Source organism: Syngnathus typhle, linkage group LG14 (assembly GCF_033458585.1).
Source record: "Syngnathus typhle isolate RoL2023-S1 ecotype Sweden linkage group LG14, RoL_Styp_1.0, whole genome shotgun sequence".
NCBI classification, from domain to species: Eukaryota; Metazoa; Chordata; class Actinopteri; order Syngnathiformes; family Syngnathidae; genus Syngnathus; species Syngnathus typhle.
The window spans coordinates 8097877-8119434 of NC_083751.1; the positions used below are offsets into that span (position 1 = coordinate 8097877).

Sequence of the window (21558 nt, forward strand, 5' to 3'; positions counted from 1 at the left end):
CCTGGCCGCTTGGCTGCTTTGAATCTAATCGAGTCACCATACACTGAGAGAGTCTTGTGCATGGGTCAGTGATGCAAGAGGTTCTGGAATTTTGATGGGATTATTTAGACATCCATCTTGCGAGGATGATGGTCTTATGAGTTTGTTTGTGCCTTTGGTTGAGAAAGATGGATTGCCTAGTTTCAAAGTGTGGAGTATCCAAAGCCAGTCTGTTTTTGTGTCTCATGCCAATGCTCAGAGGTCTTTATGTAATTGAAACGGGCCTGTGAAAACCCCCTCGCCATATGGACCCCAGAAGAATTGGTTGTCTGTCCATCCGTCAATTTCTTTCAATTGCCCAGAACATGTGCCCGGGTTATCTATCCAGTGGTTTCTCCATGTCTTAAATACATTAATATCTAATAGGCCTTGGGACCACACCAGTCCCTGACCGTCAGACTGACCAGATAATGCAGTCAACCTCAGCACATCAACATCTTGCACTGTCCTCAAATATTCTTTTTATCAAATGGAGTTTTACTGTGAGATAGTAGAATATTCAAATTTCTTGAGTCTTCACAAAACATAAAATAACGTAACTGCATCAGACTAATTCTCAGTAGATTGTTACATCAAGTAAGTCAGAATCAGAATGAATATTATTGTCGAGTCAAATCCTTTCATACTGTCCCCAAGCTTGCCAACAGTTGAATATAGTATCGTCCATTTTACTAAATATCTGATGTTCCCATTTCTGTGTCTAGTCTTGGATTTGCCAAAATAATTTCCTTGCTTTATTTTAATGCACGGTGCCACGTTGGAAACGGATGTGACGTCAGGTGGTTGACTGGGCCGTGCCTCACCCATAAAATTGAAACTTTTTTGAAGAAAGGTGAAGAAACATAATGCCAACAATAATAGTTTTTATTTGTTTATTCATTTATAAACAGGCATCTACAGCTACATTATCACTCATTGATGGCAAAACACAAATGAGAACACTTATGAGACAATGCAGGGGGAACTGGAAGATCAAACAAGCAAGACGGTAATTGTCGTGTATGCCTAGCGCCATTTTTAAATTGTCAAAGAAATTGGCAGTAACAGTGCAGATGAAAACCCTTGTTGGCTGTAGTAAAACAAGGTGAACGCAACTAAACCTGACAGTATACATAATAGGCTATATTAAAACTTGAAGGCAGGTTATAGCGGGATGGGAAGCCTATGTATTTCCCAGCATCTCTAATACTTAATAGCCGCCTACAACTCTTCTAAAACTAAGCCTTGTGTTTAATTTACCCACAATGCCTGCCGTGTGTGTGTGTGTGTGTGTGTGTGCGTGTGTGTGTGTGTGTGCGTGCGTGCGTGTGTGAGAGCGACAGAGAGAATATAAATTCACTGTGCAGTGTGTATGGGAATAACAGATTTCTATGTATGTTTTGGTACAAGCAATGGATTAGTATATGGATTGTTGACAGAAAACTTCAATTGTCAATCATTTATTGAGCCGCATTAGGCAGTACTCCCCATGCTGTTGCTGACTGGAGCTTCATTTTTGGGGTCACAAACAAGCTGCCCAGGCCATCATAGATACTCTGATAGACGAATACAGAGAAAAATATATATATTCCAGGGTGCTCTACATTTCGAGGTAAAGGTGACTGCCTGGTACAAGTGTAAACATAGCCTGAGTCTATTGTGGTAGGATTCATGTCAATCATAAGTGCAGTGATTCAATTAATTATGTGGTAAAATTATAACAGTGTAATGAGAAGTAACACCTACGGCGGTTCATTTTTTCTTTTTCTTTTTAAATTCTATGCAGCTCTACTGGATTTAATGGACAAACAGATATGAATTAGCACTGGATTTAATGGACAATATTAAGAAGGTCAAACAGATATTAATTAGCACTGCCGTAACAATGTCTGTATATATATATATTTTTTACTTCACTGCTCAGTCAGTCTGTCGGTTGGTCTGTCTGTCTGTCTGTCTCTCTCTCTCTCTTTCTCTCTCTCTCCCTCTCTCTTCACAGTTTCTATCCACGCTGGTTCATTAGCGGCCGTTTTTCGCTGCTCAAGAGGTGATTTCCATTTACGCAGTAGAGGTCTAACAAGTCAAGTTATTACAGCAGCGAAGTGTGGGATTAATTAACTTGATGGCGATTAAAAATCAGGGTCCAATAATATCTTGCAGTAGGAGAGTGGAAAGTGGGGGAGAGAGACATAGTGTGGTCAGTCACTTGTATTTACGCAAACATTTAAGGGTGGCACCCTGAAACAAAACAAAACAATTGACTCATAAATAATTATAATCTCTGCAGTATGTCACTTACTTAATGTCATTTATGCCGAACAAAGGACATTTATCTGCCAGTACTTCGAAAATGAAATCCAATTGCCTGGATAAATACATGAACTCATTTTAGTTGCCTCTTCTTTGTCATAATGGACCATAAACAATTGCTTAAGTGCAATTAACAAACACAAGCAAACTGAAATGAGATCATTTCGTAACAGTGGGTTACCATGCTGCTGCCAAACTTTTTATGGGGCAAAAATAAAGGACAAACACAGATTACCTGCCTAGTGTTTCCTGTAAATAACTTCTCTAAAAGTCCATGTGTGCAGTTATTCCTCATTGCATAACTGGATTCTAACTGGAGTGTCCCAATGGTTTAAGTGACACTCCTTTGCTTCTTTGTACTTACGAGTAAATAGAAATAGATATCTGTACATAAATATGATCTTGGCGGATGTGAATTTGAATGCCTTACATAGAAAAAACGTTTTGTGTGTCGATGCTTGTCATTCACACACGCCCTCAGAGCCCTGACTTGCCAGGTTACATTCCACACCTTCAACCTCCCTTTTGTTCTCACAGTTTTTGGCTTGAGTGCCTAATCACTGGGCAGTCAGGTAAGCTGTAACAAGCCACCTACCTTCTTTTTATTGAACCGTTGTGAGAAGATAAAATTCCACATCTCCTTAGCTTTTGTTTTGTGCCTTTTTTTTGGCCTGTAGCTGAAGTGTAATTACTCATCAGCTAAAATTCCCCACCTGCATTCATTTCCTCATTTTAATTTAATAAATGTTCTTCCTTACAGGTAACAAGGGCATACCTGGGAAATTAATGAGACATTAATAATGGAATTGATAATTACCGTACAACATCTCAATACACCACATAATTAGTCAAGAGACATCTTTTTTTTTTCCACGTCAAGCCTGTGCAAATTGGTCCAATTTTAATTCAACTCTTTGTTTATTCTATACATTTCCATTGAGAAGCAGAAAAGAAACAAGCAAACCTCAAAGACTTTTGGTTTTTGCCACCGCAGTGTTTTTCAAACTGTGTTAAAGTAATTGGAAGCCACTGGTATGTGGAACATGTAGACCGCACTGGGGTTTTGCCCCTTATTGCAGACTCGCAGGCAGCTGTTCCGGGTGGAACAGGAAGTGGAAATCTTTAATTAGATTCAACATTTCATTACTTGATGTTCTGGAAGTGTATTTGAAAGTGATCCGATACGATGGCAGATGACGGTATTAGGAAAAAAATGCATGAAGGCGAATCCACGAAAAAGAAAGCCTGAGTAAGAGAAAGAGACGAAGCTTGGTGTGCTCAGCCTTTTTCTTGTGGGGTTGAGCCATTCAAAAAGCTGTGGCTTTCATTCAATAGCCGTGTTCCAGTTCTTTCTAGAGTTCAGCCCAATGAATAAAAAGGATTTGTGTGTTCGTGCGAAAAAGAGACAGACAGACAAAGAAAGAAAGAAAATAAGAGAGCCATACATGCTATTATTTTTCATACTCTTTCTACTTGTGATAATGTTTACATTAGTAATACACTGTGCACATTAGCATATGCATATGAGCTCCAGCTCCCATGTCGAAGGCTTCGCTCAAAATCTTCTTGACTGGGCAGCACAACACTACCCCCCACCACTGTATAAAAATATGTGAGTGTTTATGGATTTGTGTTGGAGAATTATTAGAACCACAGCGGGACAATCAAATAACCATAAACCTTGAACAAAAGGGGTATTTAATTTACTCACATCCATTCTGATTATTGGATTCACACAAACACTGCAGCAAAGTGTTTATATTAAAATTCATGCAAGAACATGCTGCTTGGATATCCCATTGCCCCTTTTGTCAGCGCTGGATGTATAGGGGGGTTTTCTGATTGTGGATATTGAAGTTGGCACAGAAATAGAGTAAACAAAAAAAAAGGCGCATGTCATAGAAGCGACCACAGGGAGGAAGGTAGTGAAGTAGATGATGGCTCCCTAGGCTACGGTAATGCAATGAGAAGAAAACAGGCCCCGTCAGGCTGCATGTGAGATACTTGAGGGAACATATTGTAGATGTCTGAGCACAAACACACAGGATCTCTCTGAAGGTCTATGTATGTCAGTGTGCCAAAAACATTGTGGCAATGAAAGCCGATGATGCTTTAGGGAATAGTGAACACCTCTTGTTGTCTTATGTCTCCTTTGTCAACTTTACACGCACCTTCACCTCCCATGTTCTCTATTTCTCTTTCATTGTTTGGTCTTCTTTCTTTATTTGTCTCTTGCTTGGAACATCTCTTTTCTCCCATACTTACAAAATAAATTGTGTTTGATAGCATAAAAAAATTGCTTCCACTTTGTAACTGCGCTGCTTGGTGGTAACCAGGCAGAGGAACCAGGTAATTGTTTTGTGTCTCTCAAAGATGAAATAGAGAGATAGCTTTTACAGTCTGTCTTATAAATAGGAATGGTTGAATGGTGGTAATGATAAAGTTGGGAGTTTAGATGAGTGTTGGTTGCTTGTTATTTTGGTTTGTTTCAAGTCTTTTTATAGCAGCTTGAGATGTGCTCTGCCTGTGCATGCTGTGTGTTTGCCTCTCATCTCCGCAACGGTCTCATAAATCAATCAGAGCTTGCTGAGGTTGCACTTATTCCACATTGGGGTTTAAATATGAGTCTTATATCAGGTAATACAGCCTCCATAGGGGGGGGCTGAGGTGAAATCAACAGCTTTAGATTTTCAAACCAACACACACACAGTCTGGATTACTCAGTCTCGCTTCCTTTCTTACACTGACTAATACAAACGCATACACGCGAACGCACGCAAAATTCGACAAGATCAGTATTTCCATATGCAGATCCGCCGGGTGCAGGCGAACGTGCTCCCTGCCCGCTTGTTTACATTTTTCAGTCGCAGACAACTGAGTCATGCACCAGAAAATCAGATGATGGCATCAAGGAATCTCACGCAAAGGCAAACATTATTCAAGTCAGCCGGTGTTTGCTCACAGCAATCCAATTGCTGACTCAAATAGTATTTACTATCTGTTGAATTAGAACTTGAAGCTGAAATAAATTGCTAAGTATAAAATATGAAACTGGGGGTGGAGAAATTACTTCAAGGGTAAAAACTGCTTCATTTTGTTCCATGGAATGTCATGTAAACATCCCATGCCCGCTGAGAAAGCTGGCCCTGTGATGATATCCTGCATGTGGTTAAATACAGACCTGATGCCCTTAACTTTTACAAATGAGTAAGGCACCTTTCCAAAGTATGACGTGAACTCTTGTGAAACCTTTGATGCCGGTTGAGTGTAATTTATTGTCCAGAATATATTTTTCTTATTGTTGAGAGAAAATCAAACAGAGGATGACAACATCTGTACTTTTTGATGATGTCAGCATTAGACGATGCGATTAGTGTTCTATTAGAAATCCTCATTTTACCTAACAAGATGACAGTGTCAGACAACCTCTCATGAATCAGCACAGCGGGAATGACTCCTTTTACGCAAAAGCCTCAAAGTTTTGCGTCAACCTATGAAGCAGAATTGTACAAAATGTCATCGTCAGCCAACACATGAGAACTCTGTTATTTAGTCATGAGTGAGCAATCTTGTGAGACCAGCGCACGCATGAAGATAAGATCCCGTATGTTCAATGAAAAGGCACGCTCAGACAGGAAGACAAATGTGGAATGTCAAGGATAGAACATGAAACCTTTTACATTACCTTATCAGATTTTAAATGTTAGCAACTAAAAAAGTTGAACGTTCAAAGCAATCAAATAAGTCAAATGTTTCATTTATACTTAGACAATAAGAAAACACCCCCAAATGACAGAAATAAATCACATGGACTATATCCTGAGATGGATTTTCAACACATTTCCATCAATAGACCAATGAATGAAGGCGAGTGCAGTGGCCATTAAAACAACTGGTAATGCTTCACCTCCAGCTCTGTTTGTATATTCCCTAGTTAAACTGTCTCTAGTTATGATGAGTTATTAAACTGTATTCAAACAATGTCATTAATAGAACTGCTGGGATAATATACATATGTTAACGATCAGTTATCGTGAGCATGAAGAGACTTTTGGTTTCTTCCCATAAGAATGCAAACCCTATTGTAATTTCATTATATTGATTTGAAAACTAACATTTTGTTTGTTAATATTTTCCCCCATATCATTTTATTTTTGTATTAATAAATCACATTTAGTTATGACTAACAACAAATGTATACTAAACAGGCCCAGTCTCATTACTTAATTGGCATGATTAAATTGGAAAAGTGATTAGTGTTGCAGACAGTGGAACAATGAGGCTCTAGTTGTATTCATCTACACTCTACAGTATGAATATGTACATCCAAACTGCAAAAGGGCAGCTTATAATGAGTTAACATAAGTACACAGTCTTGCACATGGCACATCCTGACACGCATATACAGTACTCACATATACATGGAGAGGCACACCTGGTTTACAGACAGCTGGCCCCGGGGCTACCTGTTCGTCAGATCCTCTTTTCTTTGTAATTAGGGGAGTTAGTGAGAGAAGGGGATGGGGAGACCGACTAGCAGCGGGCTTAGGGGAACGAGATGAAAGATGGGGGTGGAGGCAGAGACAAAGAGGCTCATTCCATCAGCAATACAGGAAATAGGATAGACTTCATTGGAAAAAGCAATTGCATGAGTGCTTGTAATAACACAAACATATGAAAGCAATTTGCACGGTGCAGTACGTCACAAATTACCTCTATTGATTCAAGCATTTAAATTTAAACCGAGAGGGACGCTGTTGCGACTGGAGCGGTGAAGAGTTTGACAAGGGAGGAAATAATTGAGGGCAAGAGTCTTGTGACTGAATTCAAAGGGGCAAAAACAGTTGATCAGACTTCTCAACTGAGAGCACTGATACACGAGGAAGACCGAGACAACAAGGTAAGCAGGGAGCTTATTTGCTTGGCTTCAGGAGTGTAACCCTGTTAGCACAAACACGCCGCAAACGTCTTGTGTGACAGCCATTGTGGCATGACTGACAGAGAGCGCTAGTGGGTTGAAGTGTGAGTGTGTACGTGTGTTTGTAGACAGACGAAGGGGGGCATTTGTCATGGGAGGCAAGTCTGTTCAGGAATTCCACAGAGGAATCACCTCCTTGGCCCGTCTATGTCGCAGCAACCAATTACCGTCCCTCCTGTGTGTGTGTGTGTGTGTGCGTGTGTGTGTGTGCGTGTGCGTGTGTGTGTGTGTGTGTGTGTGCTACTAAATGGGAGGTTTTGCTTAAAAAAAGGCGGATTTCAGGGGGGGCGTGGACTCCTAATCATGGCTCTCTGGCCCCGTACAAAGGCAAAAAGACTGCTTGAACAATTTGAATTTCAATAGCAACTCCTCTCCTGCTCTCTTTTTGTCCCTCCTCTTCCTCTTTCTGTGCAACAACTCCTCCGTGGATGACAAAAGGCGAGCCAACAAAGATGGCACACAAAGCAATCAGGCTAATAGCGCTAATAAGTTGAGCGTGGGGTCCTCACACTCTATGTTGACACATTTCACTGTTTCTGTGGCTAAACAGAGGCTCAAGTGTTTGGCAACCAGGCGCTGCAGTATTTTAATGGAGTGGCCACCCCATGCCAGGTTACCATGTGCTCATCATGTTTGACTGCGGACCCAATTTAACAAAAGCAATCCAGAGAAAAAAAAGGCCAGGGTAAGATAATGAAGCAATGGAGGATGACGCACAAATGAAAATATTTCATGGAGTGATTATAGGTTTAAAGCCCTTTAATATGTCTTTTTTTTGTACTCATCTTGCAACTTTCATTTTTTACTCGTATTACAACTGACTAAATAAAGATGAGCCATAGTGTTGTGCCCCAGGAAAGCAGAGGGGCATCGGTAGAAATTTTAGAGGATCACATTTATTTATCACCTTGTTGGATCACATTTGTTGTTTATGTGCTTGTTAGTCCGCATACTACTTCCTGGTTCATGGAGGACGACAAGCAGATAACCAGTTCTATTCTGATTTTGAAAGTGGAATGTTCCATTGATGCCTTCGTAACTCGACCAATTTGCTGTATCTGCAGATTTAACCACAGACGTTCAAGACAGCTTCCTCACCTGTCCTCTGCAACATCCCCTTCCCTCAATTATAGTCTTTCTATTGTTTATTTATTTAGTGTCTTGTTTTAACAAAGAAATGTTTTAAGAAGCTTTGTAAATCCAAGTGCTGTCTGTTGAATCTGTATGTGATTGAGCGTGTGTGGATCTGACCATAGGGATGAATGCTTCACTGCCCTCCACTGTTATTAGCCCAGCCCTGTCATTACAGGATTAAAGAGATAGTAAAGGGGTACCTTACCTTTGTGTGTGGGTGCGTGCATGTATATACCACTGTTCTGATCTTTCCAATTTGTAGTCCTACATTTTTTCCCTTGCACAATCGCACCATGCAGCGAAGACAAATGTCACCACCATGTTTGTTCCGCTAATCCCAAGTGCTTTTGACCTCAATCATTAATAATGCTTAACTAAAGCATTCCCCAGATTACTCAAACATAGGCGTGCTAATTGAATAGGTTCTGTGAGCAGTAGGAGTTTGAAAAACATTTTCATTTATCATGCAAACACACATTGACGAAGGGAGACATTTTGAGAAGGGGTCATGTCAGAGAAAGTAAACAACAGGTGGTAAGAAGTCTAGGATAGCCCATTTGTGTGTTTTATAGTTTTGCATGATTATTCACATGATTTACTTTGTTTGCGTTTCCATGTCCTCTTAGCTACAATCACCCCACGTCTCAGTTTACAGATGCCAGATTTGGAGCAGGTTTAGTGAAATGATGGTAATATAGGCAAGCCAGAAGGTAAAGCGTACCATTTCTGGTGTACTGATGGTCTCATATTGACTTTGGGCTCCCCCCTCCCCTCAACCTGTCTTTCTGGTTCTTTGGACACACTGATAGCATGGTTTTAAAAGATTTCCAACAACTTAAACAACTCCTCTGTAACAGTGCAGGTGGCTTTGGTTTTGATAAGTCATGAATATTTACTAATAGTCTACACAGGAGCTTTTTTTGTTTGATTTATCATTCAAACCAAAATAGAAAGAAGATTATATACACTGACTCGTGGGGAGTGGCCAGGTTAGAGAGTGGTCAGCCAGGGTTTGGTTTTGCCCCATTGACTCAGAATTAGTGCTCCACTTTAGGCACAATACAGGGCTTTGCACCAAACACACATACACACTCCCGGTTGCATGCAAGCTCAGGCCTGGTGAGCTTCAACAATGCAGATGCATCAGGAAAGATGGTGGGGATGGTGTATGCATACTCCCGAATGATCCAAACCACAAAGTCAAATTGCACAGGTGTATACTTTGAATACCCCCCTTTCATTTCCCCACCACTCATTCTTGCTCCCTCGTTGTTACCTCTTTTTTGTACCATACTGTTCTGCTGTGTGTGTAATTCTCAGCAAGGTCAGCTATAATGATAAGCCTGGCAAGACGTACATAATAGTAATAATAAAACACAACAGTCAGCGGAGGTGTATCATTTCCGCCACTCAGCTTACTTACGACCTGCATAGCGATGAGTAACATGCCTCAGATCACCGATTGTCATAAAATGAGTCATGGGAAATTCTGCACATAATATCCATTGACACTGTGAGATGAAAACACACATTTGCGTTTGTTTGGGACAAATGCTGCCATGATACAAAGGGAGAGCATCAACAAAAGCAAACTGCTTTTGTGATTTCTTTTTTTGTTTTCTCTAAAGCATTTTCAGCATCAGCACAGAGGCACCGAAAGGTTGACAAAGCAAGCGGGCTTTGACTTTGTACAGCTGCGCGTACATTCTATTCACGTCAGCTCCTGGTGCCCCGCCCATAGAGACAGTTGTCAGTAACTTCACAGTTCCAGGACATTAGGCCCGAGAGGGGCAAACTAAAGCGACACACACAATCAGATTTTATGTTACTTTTTGTCATAAACCTTGTTAACTCTTGCACTCCACAGTCTAACAGCCACACATCCATATCTGTAACATTAACCCGAGGCACATGGGGGCTGTAATTCACAAGGAATTCTCAGCTGCACACACATGCTAAATTTACAGTCGTAATTCACAAGAAACTATGACTTGAATGACGTTTGTCACTTTCCTTGCTCTTCAATGCTGCAACGGGCCTTGAAGTAATTGGAAGGTCTGTTGACGGCCACTGAACATGACTTGACATGCTGTTGCACTTACCGGTTTGTTTATACAAGGAAATACATTATTAAAAGCTTGATCACTTAATCAATCTTTGATCGGCATCTTTATCTCGATTTGTATTTAATAGGTGACCACTGATTGCTTATGCCCATATCGTGTAATTTGTTGGACACCAGTGTCACATTAAAAAGATACAAAATGAGAGAAAGATAAAGGATTGGTTATACTGCTATCAGTGACCAAAAGTAGCACAAGCCCAAAAATCCATCACCGCCATTTCATCATTTTATGCTATCCTGTAGCACAGCACAGTGATAGAAATAATAACAGTAGCTTCATGCCGTGCCTTGAGCACCAGGTAATAAAAGATTCCAAATGTATTTTCCTTCTTCCCTGCTAGCACAACGCTGGCAGCATGGAAGCAGAAAAAGCAGAAGAAGCATGAAATCGGTAAATGGAGGTTGAGAGTCGAAAAGAGGATTTTCAGCAGTGTGCATTGCCTCGCCATATTGTGCTTGAGAACCGTTGTGTTTATTTGCTAGTCAAGATGTCGTTTTATCAGCGAAACCAATTGAAGCGTGTTGACTTTTGTTGCAGTCTAGAGCGGCTCCTTTGTGTCCCCCAACTTTATCACCCCTTATACAAGCCTTCTGTCGGCTTATATATCATGTCAACTTTTACAACCGGTTACTGTAAGTTTGTGTGACAGTTCCTTGTGAAAAGCAGAACCTTTCTCTACTTGGTGCTAACCACAGTTGTGTTTTTGTCCCACTCCTTTTGGTCTAATTAAGGCTTATTAGTTTAACAAGGAGGTGCAATAACATGGGCCACATTGCCCCACTGATCTGCCAGTGAGATCTCTTCTGCTCACAAACACATACAGTGCTTCATTGTCTGGACCCTTTGTGTCGTTAAAATATTAGCGTTATCTCTAACAGTTTATGACGGACCTCTTTCTGTTTTATGACGATGGTTGTAAATCGAGTGAAATTTCGATTGATCTTAACGTTTCTTTGATCTGGATATTCTGCTTTCATTTCCAGAGACACTGATGGACACCAAGTGGGCCACTACAGAATTAGCCTGGACTTCGCACCCTGAGACTGGGGTGAGTTTATTGCGCAGTCTGTTTGATGTGTACAAAGATTTATACATGTAACACAGATCGAGTCTTCTCAGTGGATCGGTCACCAATCTGTTATAGGGGCAGTGTGAGCACTTACAAATTGATTCAGCTTCGTCAAGAACCACATAACCAAACTGTAATATGCACTACAAAAATGTTATGTGGACTAATCACAGCAAAAGGACACTGTAAAATGTGACGTTTATTTGAAAGTAACTGAAATAAAGACCCACATTGCTTTAACTGCCATGGAAGCCAACATACAGTAATTCAACCTATGCATATTTGTAGGAGATCAGGTTTTTGACTGTCTAATGGATAATTGATCCACTTTCGGATGGGTTTACAAATTCGTCAAACCAGTGTAGCTCACCTGTCAGATAGATGGATCATTTGATCAGTCATTTTAACCAATTTAGTGACTTTGAGGTATGAATATGTACTATGCAGCAGATGTTTAGCTCAACATGCGTCAATATACTTAAACTATATAAATCTGTTCTTCTCTCAAGTTTAAACTGTCTTGGTATTGAACCATTGTACGCACTGGAATCTGCCAATACCAGTGACAGTTTAATTTTGTTTTTCCATGTGATTTCCACAATGGGTTAAGGAGCCAAGGAAAATGCATCAAGATACTTAAAATATAAAAGTCTGTTATTCCCTCAAGTTTAAACTGTCTTGGTATTGAACCATTGTACGCACTGGAATCTGCCACCCACAAAGTACCAGTGACGGTTTCATTTTGTTTTCCCATGTGATTTCCACAATGGCTTAAGGAGAAGGCCAAAAAAGAGTCTTGACCTCTTCTCAACCATACTTCAAAGTCTACCAACACTCCTCCCAATGCCTTTGTGTGGCCCTCTCACTGTGGCCTCCGTGCTCTGAAAGGCGAGGGCCCCCATTTCTATATTTTGTTTACACCCCAACACACTGACAGGGAAAGTCGACCCCAGCTGTTCCAAGTCAACCACCCTTCCCTTTTCTTTTACAATAAGTAACTCGCCCTTAATGAAGCCAAATTACTCAAACTGCAACAATAAAATGGCCAACCCCCTTACTATAGTCTTTGCCTCTTCACAGCCGTCCATCTTCTGCTCACTCACTCTGACCCCCTCCCCATCAATGGCAGCAAAGAGACAGCATACAAATTCAGAAACACCTCCCTGAGCAACAGATGCTCCTTTTAAAATGATCGACAGTCTCTAGAGAGACTCTAGATTTTCAAAAACATCAAAATGTTAGTTATTTGTTTATCAAATGTGCATGTTGCTCTTATTGATATGTGATTATTTACATTTGCTACTTTTTAATTATATCATTATGTTCTTGAAGTGCCAGTACAGTGGCTGAGTTGACAGTGAAATACTGAGACCAGGAAGCAAGATAGAGAAAGGTTGAGTCCGGAACTCTAAAAGAAAATCCTCAAAATAGACTCACTCACATAATACAGTACGCTATCCCGAGAGGCTCTCCTGGCTTGTCTGAGTCACAATGTCTCTGTCTTGTTTGATGGTGTTGCACAAAACAACAACAAAAAGGCTACTACTCTAAATTCCTCTTGCCCACTTCCAGCATTACAGATCCAAGACATATATAAGATTTTGTTGTTAGGAAATGTGCTATATAAATAAAGCAGTATAAATGTAAATAAATAAATGAGTGAGTAAATAAACAAATGAATGAATGAATGAATTGTAATAGCATCTTGCATGCATGAAAATATATTTGGCATTAAAAAGTGCTTTAAATGCATATATCTGTGATGTTTTTTACAGCAATATTAAGATAGTACAAATAACAGTTGCAATAATGCTAAATATTCTCTTTTTTGTAAACACATTAAATACAGTATTTTGCACTTGAGTCTCCATTGGCGCTTCCTGCTTTTAGTCATTCGATTGACCTGTCAGGTGTTTATGGCGTCATTCTTCTGCCAGACCATAGTATTAATAATCCCAGGGCCGAGCTATGTCCATCTAGTCCCCCTCCTTCACAGCCACTCAGGCCTTAGATGAATAGTCCCTTCCCACACGCATCCATATTTTACCCTTAATTAACATGCTCAGCACTTAAAAGGAAACAACTGGTGTGTGGTTGTGTCATAGTTCTAAATGTTCTTACGTGAACCTCATTGCTAAGTGCTTTTCATTTAGCCGCAGACCTTACTTTATTTATTCTTACCAGGCACAAAAAAATCCTTCTGTAAACAGAAGGTCAATGATGCTTTAGATAATGTATAATGAGAGCAACATTATTTCATCTAGAAGGATTAACTACTAAATCATAACATGAGCACGTAAAACATTTGTAGTGGTTTAAATGCACACTGCAAACAAACGACGGCTAAGCTTACTAAATAAACACGCACTGTTGAAAACAGAGCAGGTCCCCCAGCACATACACCCACCCAGACACACTCTACTCACGGGAATCGCTGTTTGAAGTGAGACCGTTTAATTGTGGTGTCCTCATTCCGCGACTGAAAATTGCATTCGATTACAGTGTCTCACACAAAGCTTTTTATAGCCTGGTTTGTGTTCATTCGTTTAATGAAGCTGGTAATCAAAGTTTAGGAAATTTGAATCCAGTTTTGTCCTTAGTAATGCATCCTTTGGGTACTGCAATAGCATCCAAAGATGGAGAGAAACGAAGAAGAAGAAAAAACAGAAAAGCATGAAGGTTAAGCAGTTGTTGGAGAATTTCAAAATATTTTCACTTCAGTTCAAGTGTAATTAGTTATGAAGCAATGTGTGTGTTCCCTCCAAACAGGTAATGTGATTATTATGGGTTAAGAAGGTGTCAGGCTGCTCTAATTGTGATAAATCTGCAGTTCTTGTCTTTTTTTATTTTTATTTTATTTTTTTTATGCTCACTATAGGACACACACTCAGTCACGGACCATTTCATTAGATACACTTGCACATCCAATCCAAGAAAGATAGTAATGTGGTTTTGATTGGCAATGAAAGTAAGACTTTGACAATATTTTTTTTTGTTTTGTAGAACTCCCTTGCTTCGGTGTTTCAAATAGATAACCTCCTTCCATTTGCAACATTTTCGTCTAACCTGTTTTGTTTTTTTCTTTCTAGTGGGAAGAAGTGAGTGGCTATGATGATGCCATGAATCCCATCCGGACTTATCAAGTATGTAACGTAAGAGAGCTCAACCAGAATAACTGGCTACGCAGTGACTTTATCCCGAGGAAGGATGTGCTGCGCGTATATGTGGAGATGAAATTCACAGTGCGTGACTGCAACAGCATCCCAAACATCCCAGGCTCCTGCAAAGAGACCTTCAACCTCTTCTACTATGAATCCGACTCAGACTCAGCCACAGCAACCAGCCCCTTCTGGATGGAAAACCCATATGTGAAAGTGGACACCATTGCCCCGGATACAAGCTTTTCCAAGCTCGATTCCGGACTGGTTAACACTAAAGTCAGAAGTTTTGGGCCACTGTCCAAAGCCGGGTTCTACTTGGCCTTCCAGGACCTTGGGGCTTGCATGTCACTCATCTCAGTGAGGGTGTTTTATAAGAAGTGCTCCACCACGATTGCAAACTTTGCAGTTTTTCCAGAAACAGCAACTGGAGCCGAGGCAACCTCTCTGGTGATTGCACCTGGAACTTGTGTCCCCAATGCCTTGGAGGTCTCTGTGCCTCTCAAGCTGTACTGCAATGGAGATGGGGAATGGATGGTTCCTGTGGGTGCCTGCACCTGCTCGGCTGGCTTTGAACCAGCCATGACGGATACGCAGTGCCAAGGTGAGTTTTACAACGTGCCAATTTGAACCGACCGAACAGTTGTTGTCGAAACACCAAAATCTGCATAACAGTCGTTAGATAAACGAACTAAATAAAAATGCTTTTCCTGTCTAATAATGCGCGACACTGTTTGGTATGAAAACTCCAAATAAAAAATACTAGTCACAACGAACTGGCCATTCTGAAAAATGATGCAACATTAATCCAATGTCTGCAAGATAGAACAATACATTTTACATGACACCATCAGCAAGCGTTTGCCCTTCTGACCTTGGTTTAAGCCAGTACACCTGGCTGCTAAATAAATGGAAATGCAGCAGAGGCTGCCTATTTATGAAAGCAAGGAGGTCCCTGATGATAGTTTCAAGGCTGATGGAGAACATAGCGAGTTCACAGAGGTTGAGAGCAAGGTGAATTTAGCCAGCCAAGGTCTCAGCTGAAATGGAGTGCAGGTGACAGCAGGAGAGGGTAGGATGAATGGAAAGTGTGTTTTGAGAGGCATGGGGGCGTAAAATTAGGCTCAGGTTGTGTAGGACAAATAGAGACAGCAGGATGAGATAAGGGGGGGAGCTGGCAAAGTTATTGATGAGGAGAGGTGATGGAGACTTGCCTGTGTATGCACACTTTGTGCATTTTCAGCACATCAGCCTCGCTGTTAGGGTTCAGAAGATGCCTTTTTGCAGAGACACAAGTGAACAAGCATTTTTCTTGCTTTACATTGAACAATCACTACAGTCAGCACATAAGGGACACTGACACAATCTAATGGAATCCAATAGGGCTGTATTATAAATTATACATTTTGAAGTTTTTATAGACACGGTGAGAGAGGTATACCTTTAAAAATATGTTTGGTCCTCTGTTGGGAGTTCAAAACTTATAGGGCTTCTTGCATCTGAAGGCAAAACTTTAACGATTTGCTCTAAATCAGTGGTTCTTAACCTGGGTTCGATTGAACCCCAGGGGTTCGGTGAGTCGGTCTCAGGGGTTCGACAGAGCCTCCACTGAGGAGGTCCAAACAAACCAGATTTCCTGTGTAAATTCTGATTTGCCAGTATGTGAATTATCGTAAATTCATGCATTGTGTTGGTTCTGTTCTTTGAACAAGGTGATGTTCATGCAAGGCTCATTTTGTGCACCAGAAAAAAACATCTATGTCTTGAATTTAAAAAAAAATATTTTCTGTGAATGCGCATATGAAAGTGGTGGGGTTCGTTACTTCCAACAAGGTTAAGAACCACTGGTCTAATTAATAGTTCACCAATTCAAGCAGGGCTTTCAAGTGAATTAGACATTAAAACTCCAAACCTTGCACTTGTGAACTAGCTCTTTATCAGGTATCGTTTACAGAAAAAAGTGACCAGTCATTGCTATTACGTTGCTCTGTAAACCAATTTATTCCTGTTAGCATATGGTCAAGGCCCTGATGACAAGGACTCAAGCATCACTGGTCCAGTCATTTTTGTGTACTCAATTTTTATTTTACCTTATAATACTCTCTTCCCGTTCTCATCTAAAGGACAGTAGCTCTCTTAGCTTCCCAATTTTTCTTCAGCGCACTTTCTACTACCCCCACCCCTCCGACACCTCATTCCATTCTAATCTGAAGGCCATTTCTCTCATTAATACACCACCCGATTTCCAGTAAGGACACGCGTGCATCGCTATTAATCGATGAGCCTCGCCTTTCCTTTCCACTCATTTGCTTTGCTATTTCTTTTTCTCTTTGCACCACACTTCCCAATTTCCCCATTCATTTTAATCAGCTTCTTAAACTCTATGTTCTGCATGAGAGGATAAGACACAGGAGAGTGAGGAAGGGGGGGGGGGGGGGGGGGTGGCGCTTGCAGGATTAACATTTTCACTGCCTCCACATCTCTCTCTCCCTTCCTTTTTTCTACCCTCTTGTCTCTTTCTCATTCTTTAGTCGTTTCCTTAGGGGAAAATGGATAAAAGGCAGAGTATGACCTCTTTTCTCGCAAGAAGTGATTGATCAGCACTTTAGAACACGGGGAAAAAAGCTTAATTTAATGGGGAAGCTTCCTCAACCTCTTTGATTTGGCTAACATGTTGAAAATCCTGCACGTCTAATTCTCTTGAGTTGAGAAATTGCTTATGATTTTCTTTGTATTGGGTTGAACTGAAATGAACCTCAATGGGCCAACCTATGGCTATGCAAGAAGCCGCCTGCTCTATGTCAAGGTTATTTTTATGTGTTTATCTAGCGCTACTTCCTTTTAACCAGTGGTGTGGATAACTTTGATTAATGATTGAAGAACAAACACACTCAGTGCTAATGTATACGACAGCCAACTGGCGGCCATGTGCTAATATTGAATTTGGGTGAAAAAGAACGCTGCAGCAGGAGCAATAAGTGGTCCGCTGCTGCGACCTCCAACCTTTTAACAGGAAGACTAAACCAAAATAAATCAAAGTCAGAAGCCGTGGTGAGAGAAAAAAAAATGCAGCTGGATCCATGAGCAACAATGAGTTGCATTCTTATTTTTGCTATTTTATATATTATTTTGAAGTCACACATATGTTAATGAGACATTTCCGCAAAGATACATAGCTTTGAAATGCCACTTCCAGTTTATGTGATTGTTTGTAATACACAGTCTAGTTTGTTTTAAAATTATGTTTAAACAATTATGCAAAACAAAAATCAATCACCAATTCACCAGTACAATCTTTGGTTCTGTCGGTCATAGTTTCTTCTATATATATATATATATTATTAAAAATGCATGTGAAATTAGTCCATGTTTGGTTCCTAGGATTACGTGATAAGTTTTCTTGGCATACCTTGAAAGACCTGTCCTCTCCCATACATCATTCCTTATCTATCATATGTGGGTTGTTGAGCCTTGAGTCGTGTGAAAGTAGGCTGTAAAAATTATTAACCACAAACTCAACCGCCGACTGTAGATAAGATGCAAGTCATGCAATCTCAGACAATATTTCCAATGTAGCCCACATAGTAAAGCATAGTTATGGAATTAAATTCTCACTAATCCTTTCAAAATGTTGTTTTTGTTCAAGGAAGATAGTGATCCATATTTCCTATTTGGAAAATGGGACATATGTTCGACCAAAAATGATTATGCATAATCCGGCAATATTCAAATTCTTTTCGGGATCAGTAAATCAGGATTAGTCACACTTTTGGTTTCCATCTTTCTTCTTTTCCATGTCAGCTTGCAGTCCCGGCACCTTCAAGTACAAGCAAGGGGAAGGCTTCTGCTTGCCTTGTCCCGCAAACAGCCGTGCCAGTGCTGGAGCGGCAAGCATTTGCTCCTGTCGAAACGGTTACTACCGCTCAGACACAGACACACCAGACTCCCCATGCACAAGTAAGTGACGATTGCTTATAATTTCATATGTAATCTTCTGTCCTTTTCTCCATGTCCCAACAACCGTTCTTTCAAAAGTAAACCTGCTGTGAGAAGTAGTCGAGGCAGCTCAATTAATTTTAAACTCAATGGATATAAGGCCTAACCTTCCCTTGTGGATTTTAGGCCATCAGTAAGTGTTATCACCGCTCGGAACAGGAGTTTGTTCCCACCAGGGCACACAGAAGGCAAACACTTCTGCTTGTTTTCCCACTGTGATCTGAAACGTTATCATCCTGGCACAGCTGCCTTCAAAGAGAAGTCTATCTTTCCTCAGTGTTTTTTACAGACTCTAACTGTGGTTTTATTAAATGCAAACATGCACACATACATTCACTGGAGACTTGGGAAGAATCTACATTTGCTAGTGTGAGCTGGTTAATGGGGGTGGTGTGTGGGGATGAGTGCCCCCCCCCCCCCCCCCCCCCAGTACAATGAGAGATAAGGTTTTGGTAATTGGATAAGAATTGCCAATGGATTCTCTCACTCACACGCCATCCCAAATTACACACACACGCACACAATTACACGCACGCACTCACAGGCCGGCAGGGAGTGGAAGTGAGTATGCAACTGAAAATTGAAACATTTTTTTCCTCACTGATTGGGTGGAACAGACTCATTAAGAGGAAAAGAAATCGGTTCCAATTAATGTGTGAAAACAATAGCACAACAAAAGGGAACATTTGTGGGTCACAAGTTGTTGATTGCAGATGTGATTGAATACATTTTAAATTAAAGTGTAATGAAGCAATTGGAAGTTTTATTGTCTCGTACATGACTGTACTGTCAAAAAGACAGATTTGGATGCACCTATTATGCACGGAGATTTAATTCGGACACATTCCCAACCCATTTTCCTCATGCCATCACGTCTTTTGCAGCTGTTCCCTCCGCCCCTCGCAATGTCATCTCCAGTGTGAATGAAACCTCACTTGTGCTGGAATGGAGTGAACCACGGGATCGGGGCGGCCGCGATGATACCTTCTACAACGTCATTTGTAAGAAGTGCCTGCCCGAACGGGGACTGTGTTCCCGCTGCGATGACAACGTGGATATCTCGCCACGTCACCTGGGTTTGACCCAGCGTAGAGTGGCGGTGCGCAACCTGCAAGCCCATACCCAGTACAGCTTTGAGATCCAGGCTGTGAATGGAGTTTCCAACAAAAGCCCTTACACACCTCAGTTTTCTGCTGTGAACATCACCACCAATCAAGCCGGTAGGTGCAGCTTTGCACTTGTCAGCCCACTCAATCCATTTATTTATAAAACATGTTTGATATAAAAACACAAAAAAATAAAAGCTGAATAAAAATTTAAATATAAAACTAATATCCTGTTGACAAATAAACACAGATGTCAAGACATGCCACAATTCCATAAGTGGAAAATCTAAAATTGTGGTATTAACAATAAAGATTTATATCATATTAAGTATGATCTATACGACAGTAGCCTGAGCTGTATTGGACATGGGCTTTGTTCAAAATATACTTAGTAAACGACGTTTCTCACACATCCAGCATTTCCTTTGTTCGATCACCACCCCAAGAAGCAATAAGGGGTCTGTTCAATATGTTGAAGCCTCATTATTCTAGCAACCAACTGTTCCTAATTCACTGTTCCACCAGCCTACAGCAACACCAGTAACTAGGTCAATGTAATCAGTGATTCTTTTGTTTTGTTTGTGCATTTGAAATGCATTTGAAGATTTATATTATCATATTTTTTGATGATTTCATCAGCTATTATTATTATTAGTACTATTATTTATTAAAATGGATGAGTTTGGCTTCTTAATGGTGAGAGACAAGTATTGGCTTTTGTTAAGGTTTTCTTTCTGCTATATTTGGTTGCTTTGTTAAATTTGGTCTTCCCATTGGCTTAGACAACATAAAGGATTAGTTGTTCCCCCATCCCCCAAATCATCTTCACTCTGTGGTCTCGTCCTTTCCCTTGTGTCTCTGATCTTCTCTGAGATGCTGTGGGAATGCCTGCTCTTTTTGGCTCATGGACTTCTATAGTCTACTATGATAGAGCCTCCTTGTTTTATGAGGGGTGGTGCCCTACAAGGGCAGAGACCAGTGTCTATTCATGGCCTGGGTCAGAGGAGAGCAGGAGGAGAGGAAAAGAGGGGCAAGAGTGCATCATATGTGATTAGATTACTACCGGTATAGACCCAAGACCTTCCCCACATGTGCATTCAACGTTAAGAACCAAAATAAATACAAGGGTGGTGATAAGCCGCAAAGGCCAACCTCCATGGCTACTTCTACATCTGCTCCTGCCGGACAGAGCCTAATCCCCCGGCAGAAGTAAGCAGGGGATCTATCCTGGAAGCATTGTCTTTTGAAAAAGAAAGAGGTGTGGTGGAGGTCTGGAATAGGCTGGGTTTGCAGGGGAGGGTGACAGAAAAACAGAAAAAAAGCTTTTGGGCGCAAAAGAGAAAGAACAGAAGGATTCCTGGGCCCAGACACAAGCAGGATTTGGAATAGAAAATGCAAGGGGCGGGGGATCAAAGAACAAAAAATGGAGTTTCCATCCTCAGTTTTAACAAGAATGGGGAGCCTGCAGGGCTTGTGTCTTGTTAAAGAAAGTGAGACAATTGGGTGATAGAACTGCAATGGCAATAAAATGTTAAAATGTCAAAGAATGGTTTTAAGTAAGGAAGAATGGGGAAGTTTTGAGCTCAAATTATGAAACAAAGGCCTATATGTAGGAGAGAGTGAGTCAGGTCTGACCTGAGAAGAGAGGAAGGAGAAACCGAGA

The 21558-nt window shown here is 40.8% G+C and overlaps 1 protein-coding gene across 11 annotated transcripts in view; it reads left to right on the forward strand.

The window, feature by feature from the left end:
• The window catches only part of LOC133166639 (ephrin type-B receptor 3-like), a 48651-nt gene that overhangs the window by 13557 nt on the left and 13536 nt on the right, over nt 1–21558 (forward strand). For all 11 annotated transcript variants that reach the window (XM_061296707.1, XM_061296717.1, XM_061296710.1 and 8 more), the window contains exons 2-5: nt 11550–11614; nt 14725–15397; nt 18595–18750; nt 19674–20009. In XM_061296707.1, coding sequence (XP_061152691.1) covers nt 11550–11614; nt 14725–15397; nt 18595–18750; nt 19674–20009 — 1230 coding nt within the window. The remainder of the gene's footprint in view (nt 1–11549; nt 11615–14724; nt 15398–18594; nt 18751–19673; nt 20010–21558) is intronic.